This window comes from Podarcis raffonei, chromosome 9, assembly GCF_027172205.1.
Source record: "Podarcis raffonei isolate rPodRaf1 chromosome 9, rPodRaf1.pri, whole genome shotgun sequence".
Lineage (NCBI taxonomy): Eukaryota > Metazoa > Chordata > Lepidosauria > Squamata > Lacertidae > Podarcis > Podarcis raffonei.
This window is the reverse complement of record NC_070610.1, coordinates 69,643,616-69,657,113: the sequence shown is the minus strand read 5'-3', so window position 1 is coordinate 69,657,113 and position 13,498 is coordinate 69,643,616. Positions and strand designations below refer to the sequence as shown.

Below are 13,498 nucleotides of genomic sequence, written 5' to 3'. Positions count from 1 at the left end.
TACCACAACAACCCTGTGTATTTCACTTAAGGTCGAAGAGAGATCTAGAAAACTGCTGGATTTTTTTCTTTTAAAAATGGGACATAAGGCATTGTGTATTTTTTGTGTTGCAGATGGGCAGGGATGGGCTGGGCTGAAGGGGAAGCATTGTGGTCAGTTTTGCAACTTCTGTTAGCTGCACTGTAAAAGCTGTATAGAAATCTTCGGCGAAATAAAGGCCGAGGTCTATATATTAACTGGGTTCTGTTTTGTTTTTGTTTGTTTGGTTTAGCTATGCAAACTCCTGTTCTCAGGGCAAATGGTTCACTCCAGGTAGGAATTGGTGAGGTGAAGCCCATTGACCTCTCCATCCTGGAGTTGCAAGGCCCTGTTGGCGAAGGAGAAGGTTTCTTGTTTCATGTGGTTGACTCTCCCACCAATGGCAGACTGCTGATTGTGGCAAATGGGAAAGAGACAGAGTTGAGCCAGGGTGACCGTTTCACCATGGAAGATGTGAAGGGGCAGAGAGTTCGTTTCATGCATGATAAGAAGAAATCCAGGTGATTTGCTGCTTCCTTACATCTCTTGCTGTCAGTGCAAGGAAGTTATCCAAGGGTACTTCCGAATAGCATGGGAAAGTTGCTCTACATCTGTGTGGATAGGTGGGGAAGGAGTTGCAGTACCTCAAGGACCGCCTCTCTCCATATGAACCTACCTGGACCCTGAGAGCATCTTCTGATGCCCTTCTCTTGTGCCTCTTCCATGAGAGGTCCAGAGGCTGGCAACACGAGAATGGGCCTTTTCTTTGGTGGCTCCCCACTTGTGGTGTGTTCTCCCCAGGGAGATTCGCCTGGTGCCTTCATTAAACACCTTAAGACACCAGGCGAAAACGTACCTCTTTAACCAGGCCTTTGGCTGATTGATATCCAATGCCCTTTTAGATGTGTTGTAGAAGGGTGGATTATCAGGTTGTCTTTGTTATTTTTACAACATATTTTGTGATTTTTATACAGTAACTTTAGGGACGCGGGTGGCGCTGTGGGTAAAAGCCTCAGCGCCTAGGGCTTGCCGATCGAAAGGTCGGCGGTTCGAATCCCCGCGGCGGGGTGCGCTCCCGTTGCTTGGTCCCAGCGCCTGCCAACCTAGCAGTTCGAAAGCACCCCCAGGTGCAAGTAGATAAATAGGGACCGCTTACTGGCGGGAAGGTAAACGGCGTTTCCGTGTGCTGCGCTGGCTCGCCAGATGCAGCTTTATCACGCTGGCCACGTGACCCGGAAGTGTCTGCGGACAGCGCTGGCCCCCCGGCCTCTTGAGTGAGATGGGCGCACAACCCCAGAGTCTGTCAAGACTGGCCCGTACGGGCAGGGGTACCTTTACCTTTACCTTTATATAGTAACTTTATGTTGTGAACTGCCCTGAGATCTATGGGTATATGGCTGTATACAAATTTAATAATAATAATAGTAATAATAATAATAATAATAATAATAATAATAATAGGAAGGGAAAGATTAGAATTGAAGTGATACCACCAGATATATGATTGGGGCACAAGTGCAGAAATTGAGACTAAACTAAGTACAGACTGCAATGGTCTGAGAATCGCGGTTTTTATTTAAGAACATTCAAGTTTCTGGTCCTTAAGACTCATTTCTTTTTGAGGTGGGAGGCTTGAAAATACGACAGCAGTGCCTGGTGAAATCTCAGTGTACGCATGCAGCATTGAAGGCGCTATGGCAGAGCCATTTTTGGCTGTGGTCACAAGGGGCTCTTCCAGATGGGCTGTTTATTCCAGCAAAATTTGGCTGTTATCTCTCACTTTCAAGGGCAATCATCCCATCCTTTTTCTAGCTGCAAAAAGTCCAGTAAGAAATGTGATGGGAAATTTCTCTGTAAAGTGCAGAATAGCAACCACTGGCTGGCAATGTCATATAACCTCCACACTGACAGATCAGAATGAACACTTCCAAGGTTGATATTTTCTAGTCTGCTATTATCACCGATCAAAAAGGTTTAGCACCTTTTTTGAGCATTAAAAAAAAATTTTTTTTTGTACAACTCCTCTGCTGTAGTCGATGAATCATGCTGTGCACCTGTATTCCTATCAAAAAGCAACATCTATTTATATAACCTTCTTTGGGTGTTCATGTAGGAATGGGCAGTTTTCCCTAAAGATCAGCCATCAACAGTACTTCTCTGAACCAGAAACGTTCACTGTTCAAGCACAATCAACAAAGGTAAGCTATGATCTGTATATATATTTTTCAAAAATCTGAAGGGAAAATACGTATCCAAATCTATATTTGATTCCCGGTTTGTCTCCAGGCCACAAAGCTTCCCATTTGATGGTTAGCCTTCCTGCACACCAACCTTTCCAGGCATTTAGGAAGTTTAGTCATCTTCCATTGTTGCATTACTCCCTGCTCCTTGTCCATTTTATGTTGATGGTTAGTCCTTTGGGGCAGTAGGCCAGGGTGAAACTGAATTAATCACAGAACAGAGCCAGACTAGTGATCATCTCCTTTCCCCCCTCATTGCAGTTTCCCCACTTTTTACTGTATTTTTTGCTCTATAGGACGCACCTGACCATAAGATGCACCTTGTTTTAGAGGGGGAGAACAAAAAAAAATTTCTCCCCCTCTCTGCTCAGTGCCCCTTCGGTGAAGCGGCAGGAGAAACTGAGCCCCTTCCATTTCTCCTCCTGCTTCGCTGAAGGGGCGCTGCGCAGCTCTTCCTCTCCCACGTTGCCTTCAGCTTAAGTGATGGCAACCCGAAGCCTCCAGAGTGCAGCGGGAGTTCCCGCTCCACTTCAGAGGCTTCAGGTAGCTATCTTTGAAGCCTGGAGAGCGAGAGGGGTCGGTGCGCACCAAACCCTCTTGCTCTCCAGGCTTCAGTGAAGGCAACCCAAAGCCTCCGGAGTGCGGCACGAGTGCTCCCACTACGCTTCTGGTCGGCGCCAGCGTTTAATGGCGGTCTCCCGCTGAGCTCCGCTCAGGGAGACTACTCCGCGAGTTCGGGTCTGACCACCTTATAAAGCTTCTTGCAAACCTACAAGCGTAATCTGATCATCACAATTACTTTCCAAATAGTCCGTAAATTTATGCCAGTCTTCTGTGAATCTCTGCTCCCGCAGATTTCAAATTCTTCCTCTTAATTTATCTAATTCTGCATAGTCCATCAGTTTCATCCTCCATTCTTCTTTTGTCGGTAGTTCTTCTTGCTTCCAATTTTGTGCCAATAATATTCTTGCTGCCGTCACTGCGTATAAAAATAATTTACAATCCTTTCTTTTTATATCATCTCCTACGATGCCAAGTAATAATGCTTCTGGTTTCTAAAAACATGCTGATTCCTGGATTCCGTCCGTGGGCCAGATTTAGAAGGCGATTGGGCTGTATCCGGCCCCCAGGCTTTAGTTTGCCGACCTATGCAAGCAAGGAACTGAACGCTGTCTTTACATTTCAGGCTCCCTACGTTCTAAGGAACGAAGCCCTCATTCTTGGCCAAGGGGAAGCTGGAGCCATCACCAACCTTTTGCTGGATATTCGAGACAGTGATAATCCTGAGAGCGTGACACTGGCTGTTTTAGATCCTCCAAAACACGGGCAGCTAGCCAAGCTTTCTGGGGACACCTCGCTGGTGACGAATCTTTTCCACCTTGATGACCTCTTGCAGGGATTTGTGCATTACATCCACGATGGATCCGACAGTTCGGAAGACACGGCGGTTCTACAGGCAAGCGACGGGTATCACTTTCAGAATATACTCTTCCACATCAAAATTACGCCGAAAGTAAGTGCCATGATGGAAATCCCCATACAGTGTTCCTATGCCATAAATGCGCTGTGTAACTCTGTGCCCGTTTATTCAGAATTAAATCCTGTTGGGTTAAGTGGCGCTTGTTCCACAATATAGGGGAGCAGCCAGAACATGGTGTGTATCTAGATCTAAATAATCTTATATCTCCATGCATGTAGAAGACTAGCATGTCGGGGGGGGGGGAATAAAAAGGTAAAGGGACCCCGGACCATTAGGTCCAGTCGTGGCCGACTCTGGGGTTGCGGCGCTCATCTCGCTTTATTGGCCGAGGGAGCCGGCATACAGCTTCCGGGTCATGTGGCTAGCATGACTAAGCCGCTTCTGGCAAACCAGAGCAGCACACGGAAACGCCGTTTACCTTCCTGCTGGAGCGGTACCTATTTATCTACTTGCACTTTGACATCCTTTTGAACTGCTAGGTTGGCAGGAGCAGAGACCGAGCAACGGGAGCTCACCCCGTTGCTGGGATTCAAACCGCCGACCTTCTGATCGGCAAATCCTAGGCTCTGTGGTCTAACCCACAGTGCCACCAAATGATTCCAACCTAATCTTAAAGAACTAGCTTTCTGCATGGATGGAATTTTGCATTTGATCACCTGTGGTCAAATGCATTCCTGCTAAGGAGCTTAATGGTATTGAAAATTTGGGGTAGCATCGGTAAATGGCATTTAGGCATCTTTCAGGCCTTTATTTCATCATTCCAATTTTAACTAGAGGAGAAATATTGCCATATTTTAAGGGAGGTGGCTGCAGTCTGCCTTGTGGTTCTTTGTTTCTGGTGTTTCTGGCTGTCATTTGGACTTCAGGTAATAAGACTTATGATCACCTTGTTGAGCAGAAACCCATGCAAAGAAAAAAGAGGTGTGTGTGTGCGTGTTGGGGAACCCCCCATTGCACGCACAGCTGGCGCTGGTTTGTAGTAACTTGTCAGTTGGGCTTTGTGCCTTGCTAGCAAGCAATGCAGGGCGGGGCTCAGCTTTCATCGTCTGCCAAACCCTGAGCTCAAGAGGCCTCGCATGTGTAAGAGGCATTGATTGTTCTCGTTCTGCCTATGTTTGAAAAGCCCTTAATGGCACAGAGCGATTCTTGTGCAATTTGGGCGTGCTGCAACACAGCAGAACCCAATGTACTTGACAATGAGAAGTGCTGCATGTTCTTCCTCAAAGGTCCGCTCTTGTCTCCAGCAGTGGCTAGCCAGAGAATCTTTGGGAACTCCCTGATATTCTGAAAACTAGCGGTATGCTGCTTTCGAGTAGGGAAGCTCCAATTTTATCTTTCAGAACTTGCTGCTTATCCTGCCTAGTGCTTTCAAAAACCCACCTAATCTAGCTGGTGGCAGCGAATTCCATACAATTAGTAATTGTGATTTGCATTTAGATGTGTGTCCTTCTGTTTGTCCAGACTCTGCTGCTCAGTCTTGTGGGATGGTGTCACGTTCTAGTGTTTTGAGTCGGAGAGTAGCAATTTCTCACTGTACACTCTTTTTGCACCACTGTTGCAGTTTTGGGACCTGTTTTTATTGGGGGAGAGAATGAGGGGGCTTTGGATTCTGCAGACCCAGAGCTGACCTGGGAAGATTCTCTTTCAGCCCCTCCTGCCTTTGACTAATTAAGCAATCAGTGGCCTTTTAAACTGTGAGAAGGGTATTGTTTTTGTTTGCTCTTATGTTGTTGTTGTTTTTAGTTTTTATATTGCAAACTGCCCTCTAATCCAGGCATAGGCAAACTTGGCCCTCCAGATGTTTTGAGACTACGATTCCCATCATCCTTGACCACTGGGCCTATTAGGTAGGGATGATGGGAGTTGGAGTCCCAAAACATCTGGAGGGCCGAGTTTGCCTATGCCTGCTCTAATCCTAGGATAGTAATAATAATAATTTATTTATACCCCGCCCTCCCCACCCAAGACCGGGCTCAGGGCGGCTAACACCAGGTATAAAAACAATTGATCAAAATACAACTTAGAAACAAGATTAAGTACAATATTAAAATGCAGCCTCATTTCAGTAGAAACTCAAATAAAAAAATTTTGGGGGTATGAAAATGTCAAATCTTCAGCAAGCCCAACTATCCAGACTGGTCTTACATGGGCCAGAAAAAAGCCAGGGAAGTCCCCAAATAGGAGTTCAATCACAGAAGGAGAAAGGAAAAAGGAAAGAGGGGGAGGGGATCAAGTTGATTCCAAGCATATTGATACCTCCAGCATATCCCTCCTTGCTTAATGTCTACCCCCCTCAAAAAAATGAAGCAACATCTTTTGTCTTACCAATGATGGCTGCTGTAACAATGTAACAATGACCTCACCAACCTCAATCTGCTCTCAGTCAGCCCCACCTGCCTTGATGCTCACTTACAACTATTCCAGGGGTTGGTCCTGGCTGTCAGCCTGCTCTTCCACCTCCATTCTGCCTTTCCTTCTGCTCCACCTTGAAGAGATGACGCTCCATCCCATAGCCATTTTCCCCCCTTATCCAGCTCTGCTGGATAAGACAGAGTTGCCAAAATGGCACATTATCATTCACATTTTTGAGACAGAGTTGCCAAAACGGCACATTATCATTCCCGACGTTTGTGCATCATCTGGGCTATTAATAATAATAATAATAATAATAATAATAATAATAATAATAATAATTTATACCCTGCCCTTCCCAGTTCAGAAAACCGGGCTCAGGGCGGCTAACAACAAATTTAAAACACTTAATTTATGCAACAAAAAACAGCATAAAATACAGTATAAAACATGAATAAAAATAAATTCAGAATTCAAAAATCAATTTAGGGGGGAAATCCATCCAATAAACATTAGATGATCACCGGGGCTAGCTGGCTAAATTAGTCCTATTTGGGCCAGCGAGGAGACCAGGGGAGAATTAGCTGTGGGATCCCAGAGCAGGTAATCTGCATAAAAAGGGGAGGGGGAGGGAAGGAAGGGGAATAAAAGATCAGGCTAAGTTCAAACATGATTTTCAGTTCCGCTTTTAATTTCCTTGCAAAAGAAAATATTCCTAGCCATGAATTTTTTTTGCTTGTGTGGTTTTATGGCAACAGTCTTTTGGGGGACCAGCGGTGACCCCCTCCAGAAATTGGTTAGGATTCATCTGTACTTGCCAAACATTTACAGGCAGCAAGGTGACACAGAAACCATTCATTGCCAGATATCTCAAGGAAAACTGCTCTGTCTTTCCCAAGGACCCTTCATTTGCTCCCAGATTGTGTACCATGGCACTGGTCCAGCTCACAAACCTTCGTAAACCATGGTTAAAGCACACCTGTCTGGGCTGCCTTGCTTCTCCCCACTAGTGTGGGAATGAAACAAACCAAAAATCTCTGGCTTAGCACCCGGGATCTTTTCTTATTTCACTCCAAGCAAACAATGATTGGTAAGCCAATAACAAACCTTGGAGCGAAGCATACCATGATTGCCAAGCTGTACATAATGCTAAACTGAGGGTTGTGGGTTATTTCTCCCCAGGGCCAGTGAGGAGGAGTAGAGCTGGTGCAATCTGCTCATGCACGGCAAGCCATGGTTTACTGTGACATGTAACCATAGCCACTGAGTGTATCTGATGCCGTGCCCTCAGTGTTCGAAACTCCCATTATTCTAAGCACATTTTGTGGCAGGGAATTTCATTAGCATGAGCAGTTTCTGATCTCTGGGAGCAGTAAAGGTAAAGGGATCCCTGACCATTAGGTCCAGTCGTGGCCGACTGCGGGGTTGTGGCGCTCATCTCACTTTATTGGCCGAGGGAGCCAGTGTACAGCTTCCGGGTCATGTGGCCAGCATGACTAAGCCGCTTCTGGCGAACCAGAGCAGCGCACGGAAACGCCGTTTACCTTCCCGCTGGAGTGGTACGTATTTATCTACTTGCCCTTTCATGTGCTTTCGAACCGCTAGGTTGGCAGGAGCAGGGTCCGAGCAACGGGAGCTCACCCCGTCTCGTGGATTCGAACTGCCGACCTTCTGATCGGCAAGTCCTAGGCTTTGTGGTTTAACCCACAGCACCACCCGCATCCCTCTGGGCACAGTACTTGCAACTAATATTTCAGATTAACACTGCAGAGTGGAAGGAAAGGAGGCCCTTTTTCTGCCTCCCCACTTCCAGCTACTCCCTCAAGAATGGAAAAGAAACCCTCTTAAGAATATTAGGGGGGTGGGCAGCGGAAGGACTAGACCAGGGGTCAGCAAACTTTTTCAGCAGGGGGCCGGTCCACTGTCCCTCAGACCTTGTGGGGGGCCGGACTATATTTTGTAAAAAAATATATGAACAAATTCCTATGCCCCACAGACATAACCCAGAGATGCATTTTAAATAAAAGGACACATTCTACTCATGTAAAAACACGCTGATTCCCAGACCGTCCACGGGCCAGATTTAGAAGGCGATTGGGCCGGATCTGGCCCACGGGCCTTAGTTTGCCTACCCATGCACTAGACCATGTGAAAAATGAACATCATATTTCAGGTGCAGTTTGTTCATTTTCAGCTTTGTATTCTTGTTATAGAAAAAGTGCACCTAGACATTCCGTTGTTGCGCCCATAACCTAGGTTAAAGGTGCCATTTAGCTCCTAGTTTTCGTATCTCAGTTTCACATCCTCTGGTTTCTCTTCAGGTCGTATAAATCTCTCGCCTTTCACATCTCAGTTTCCCCACAGAACAACAAACTGGTGGGTGTTTGATTCTAAGGCGTTGAGAACACTATTTCCCCGCCTTCTGTTGATCACGCAGGTTTTGTTAACAAACAATGATGAAGGTGGATTGCGGAATATAATTTGCTTTATTAGGCAATTTCACACTCCCTTGTCTCATTATTTTCTGAATCCCACTTTGCAAGCGTTTGGGGAAAAAGAGAGCAAAAGATACCGCTGGTTTGAGAGCCGCGGAAACCCCCTAGAGGATTTAGTGTGAGGTAGGGCTGGCAAGGACCCAGTTTCTGCCTTAGCCTAATTATCACCTTTCCACAATAGCCTTGGGAGACAAACCAGATGCCAGGTTTATTTTTGGAGAAGCGGCGTCTAGACATACATAAAAGAAGATTTCTTTCTTTCTTTCTCCTCTCCCTCCCTCCCTCCTCTTCTTCTTGGTTGTTATCCAAGAGCTGTTACGGATGCTGGTATAACCCTAGCTGGAGGCCTCTTACGCACGCTGCTTATCTGTGAACATGCACCTTATTAGAATGAAAGACTGAAAAATTTCAGTGTGGTATGCCCTGATTTGAAAGGGCATTTGTAGAAATTTCAGCTTTAAGCCTAATAGATCTTTTTTTCTTTTACCTTTTTTTAAAAAGCCATATAAAAACACATTATCGTAAAGGCATTAACAAAGAAAGAGTGCTGACAGAAACTGAGAGGGTTTAATCTGTGCTGGATGATTTTCTGCTGCGAGGAATGTTTTCGGCTGCTTGGGTCTGAAAGGAATCCAGTTGTTAGGAGAGCGGCACTTCCAAAATCTTTGCAAAACGCAAGCAGGGCTCCCCTCCTCACTTTTGTTGTTGCTTGAAACAGCTTGGGTCACGTGCAGAGTTCTTTTTCCAGAGGCGAACGAAAATGGCCTTTCATTTGTTGCATGTCGGGAAAATACCCCAGAGCATGTAAAGAACTGCAGTCTCCATTTTTTTCCATATGGTCAAATCTCTTTTTGATTTTAAGGTAAAGGTAAAGGAACCCCTGCCCGTACGGGCCAGTCTTGACAGACTCTGGGGTTGTGCGCCCATCTCACTTAAGAGGCCAGGGGCCAGCGCTGTCCGGAGACACTTCCGGGTCACGTGGCCAGCGTGACAAAGCTGCATCTGGCGAGCCAGCGCAGCACACGGAAACGCCGTTTACCTTCCCGCCAGTAAGCGGTCCCTATTTATCTACTTGCGCCTGGGGGTGCTTTCGAACTGCTAGGTTGGCAGGCGCTGGGACCAAGCAACGGGAGTGCACCCCGCCACGGGGATTCGAACTGCCGACCTTTCGATCGGCAAGCCCTAGGCGCTGAGGCTTTTACCCACAGCGCCACCCGCGTCCCTTCCTTTTTGATTTTAGAAAGGGATTAATAATGCCTTGCTTTTGAATTATGGTGCTGGAGAAGACTCTTGAGAGTCCCATGGACTGCAAGAAGATCAAACGCATCCATTCTTAAGGAAATCAGCCCTGAGTGCTCACTGGAAGGACAGATCATGAAGCTGAGGCTCCAGTACTTTGGCCACCTCATGAGAAGAGAAGACTCCCTGGAGAAGACACTGATGCTGGGAAAGATGGAGGGCACAAGGAGAAGGGGGCGACAGAGGACGAGATGGTTGGATAGTGTTTTCGAGGTTACCAGCATGAGTTTGACCAAACTGCGGGAGGTAGTGGAGGACAGAGGTGCCTGGCGTGCTCTGGTCCATGGGGTCATGAAGAGTCGGACACGACTAAACGACTAAACAACAACAACAACAACAACAGTGTCTTGTCCATTTTCTGATAAGGGAACACATAAAGTCTTGACCTCCATCATCCCTTTTTAACCATGGGACCTTGTAAAATCAAAAGGATATCCTTCAGGTGACCAAAGTTTTTATACACCATTCTTTCTTGGCCCTGTAAAGGGTCTTATGATGTAGCTGAGGTCTCTTGTTTGCATAAAATGTAATAGATTTTTTGGAGTATGCAGAATAAAATGACAGGGAGAATTTGAAACTAGCGGGACCAGAAATTCTTGAAAGATTGGAGTAAATATACGAGTTATGTGAAAGACAATTGGTGCATAGCAGCAGGTAATGAGGTTTCAGGATCAGAAAGGAATGGAGCAACGTCATCTGCCAACATATTGGTGGGATAGGTTTCTCCAAATAAATCAGAACCTTTCAAATCAAATTCTGTTTTCAGTACCAAAGTTAAGGGTCCTATAGTCAGGGGGAAAGCAGGGGAGACAGTGGGCAGCCTTGATTGGTGCTCCAGTCCAGGGGTGAACGAAGGCGTCGTGACACCCAGGGCGGCAAACCGCTATGTACGGCGCATGCACCGTATGTAGCAATGCCACACATGTGCTGTACATAGTGGTTTGCCAGTGCCGCCGCTCCAGCACCAGATGGACAGTGCCAGGATCCTCCGCTCATGGCATGTGCAGCGTCATTATGTACAGCGCATGCATGTGACGCCACACATGCACTGTACATCATGGTTTGCCGCCTGTGCCGGGATCCTCCGTTCGTGGCTGCAGCCGCGAACAGAGGATCCTCCACATGCGGCTGTGGTGGCGCGATGGCTGCTCGCGCCACCGCAAGCCCCCACGGGGTGCCTTCTTTTCACACACCCCTGGCATCGCACCCGGGGCACACTGCCTCCCCCGTTGCGACACTACTGCTCCAGTCAATGGGAAATGTCGGAGAGGGTTCCCCAGTGACCAAAACTTGGGCTGGGAACCCATAGTATAAAGCCAATTCTTGCCCTTTTTGGTTAGAGATTATAGCTTTTGGTCGAACCTGTCAGGGAAAGGTCTAAACAGGAAGATTTGGAAGTGAATCCTCTGTCAGATCAGCTTCTTTCTGAAGAGGGGGAAGATTTGCCCCGCTTCTCCCCAGTGGTTTCTGTAGGAGACAGAACGCTCCACAGCCTTTACAGGAGTTACCTAGCTATAAAATAGTGAAAGAAGAGGGAGAAGGGAGGGAACAGCCAGCAGAGACCTCCCTAGAGAGCAAGGGTGACCCCCCTCCCCTCGGTCTCATAGGTCTCTGCATATTAGAGAACAGAGAATACAGAGGAGTGGGAACTTCCCATTGGCGCCCAGGATCTTGCTGGGGAAGGAAGGGGAAGGGCTCAGAGTAGCCAACCCCTCTCCTTGTGGAGAGACATGGGTTCTTGCTTTGCAACCAGATGACTGAAATAAAAGGACCATGAAACACAAAGGGCTTGTGATTCTTCCTATGACGTTACCGGGGGAGGAGAGGACTCTGCATGCTTGACAGTACCCCACAACTGTCCCGTTTTAAGTGGGACATCCTGTTACCTTTTTATGAAGATTACCCACTCTGGGATCCCACAGCTAATTCTCCCCTGGTCTCCTCGCTGGCCCAAATAGTTAGCCCTGGTGATCATCTAATGTTTATTGGATGGATTTCCCCCCAAATTGATTTTTGAATTCTGAATTTATTGTTCTTCACGTTTTATATTGCATTTTATGCTGTTTTTGTTGCATCAATTAAGTGTTTTAAATTTGTTGTTAATCGCCCTGAGCCCGGTTTTCTGAACCGGGAAGGGCGGGATATAAATATTTTTTTTATTTTTATTATTATTACCCCAGAAGCCAATCCCGGCTTCTCTTTGCATCTTGGGATGTCCCTTTTTCAGTCTGGTGCTTGTCAGCAGGGTTGCACCAAAATGCTGAGGGTCCAGCGCTGTGGCACGACCCTGCTGATGAGCAATAGAAGGGAAGGTACTCCCCTCCTTATGTCCCAATTTTGGGGGCGAAAATGTTGGAAGGTGTGTTATAGATGGTAATTTCAGTAGGCAGAGAAGAAGCCATCTGTGTGCTGTTTTTGCTGTTGTTGAGTTTTTTTGCAGGTGTCTTTTTCGTCTTGCTTTTCTTCCTTTTTTTCTTTGCTGCCAGTCTCCTCCTTTGAATTTTCCTCTCCACTGCCTACTTCTCCCAGCTGTTTGTCTTCATTTGGTTGCAGTCCCAGTTGATTCAGTGGTTTCTTTAAAAAAACCTCCAGTTGTGTGAAAGCGTCTTTACTTACTCCTTCATAAGTTATTGGGAGTTTGAATGGCAGCCCCATCGGTACCTTATGCCTGCTTCATGGACTACCGTGGTGCAAATTTTAAGTTCACAGCTGCGTTGCAGCGTTCTTGTGCAGAGATCCTGGTAGATGTTTATTGTTGAATTTTCTGTTACAGTTCTTCTCAGTGTTCTGAACTTTTGAATTTAGTAATTTTTAATTATGGAGGAGCTAAAGCGAATAAAGGGACACGGGTGGCGCTGTGGGTTAAACCACAGAGCCTAGGACTTGCCGATCAGAAGGTCGGCGGTTCGAATCCCCGCGACGGGGTGAGCTCCCGTTGCTCGGTCCCTGCTCTTGCCTACCTAGCAGTTTGACAGCACATCAAAATGCAAGTAGATAAATAGGTACCACTCCGGCGGGAAGGTAAACGGCATTTCCGTGCACTGCGGCTTAGTCATGCTGGCCACATGACCCAAAAGCTGTATGCCGGCTCCCTCGGCCAGTAAAGCGAGATGAGCGCCGCAACCCCAGAGTCGGTCACTACTGGACCTAATGGTCAGGGGTCCCTTTACCTTTAAAGCCAGCAATGATGTCTCACCATTTTTTTTTACTTTGGATGGAGTGCTCTGTGTATCCTCTCGAAGTGGCTGGCTTGTATAATGGCGTCAGGAAGTATTTTCTTTATCCAGGACACAAAAGCCTGACATAGGTTGGTGTCTCCAAAGCTCTCCATAGAGGCGTAGATTCTGGCGACAGTCCTGATTTTCTGGGCATCCTTGAACTGCAATTTGAAGTCAGATAGAGTGTTTTTTTAAAAATACATTTTTCATCATGCAGTCAAACCTCGGCTGTCGAACGTAATCCGTTCTGGAAGCCCGTTCGGCTTCCGAAATGTTCGACAACCGAGGTGCGGCTTCCGATTGGTTGCATGTGCTTCTTGCACTCAAGCAGAAGCCACGTTGGACATTCAACTTCCGAAAAACGTTCAGAAACCGGAGCATTTACTTCCAGGTTTT

General features: G+C 46.8%; 1 protein-coding gene across 1 annotated transcript in view; it reads left to right on the top strand.

The window, feature by feature from the left end:
• Positions 1–13,498, top strand: part of FRAS1 (Fraser extracellular matrix complex subunit 1) — a 354,385-nt gene that overhangs the window by 236,497 nt on the left and 104,390 nt on the right. Inside the window, exons 26-28 of the mRNA XM_053404373.1 lie at positions 272–539; positions 2,132–2,216; positions 3,445–3,771. Of these exons, the coding sequence (XP_053260348.1) occupies positions 272–539; positions 2,132–2,216; positions 3,445–3,771 (680 nt within the window). The remainder of the gene's footprint in view (positions 1–271; positions 540–2,131; positions 2,217–3,444; positions 3,772–13,498) is intronic.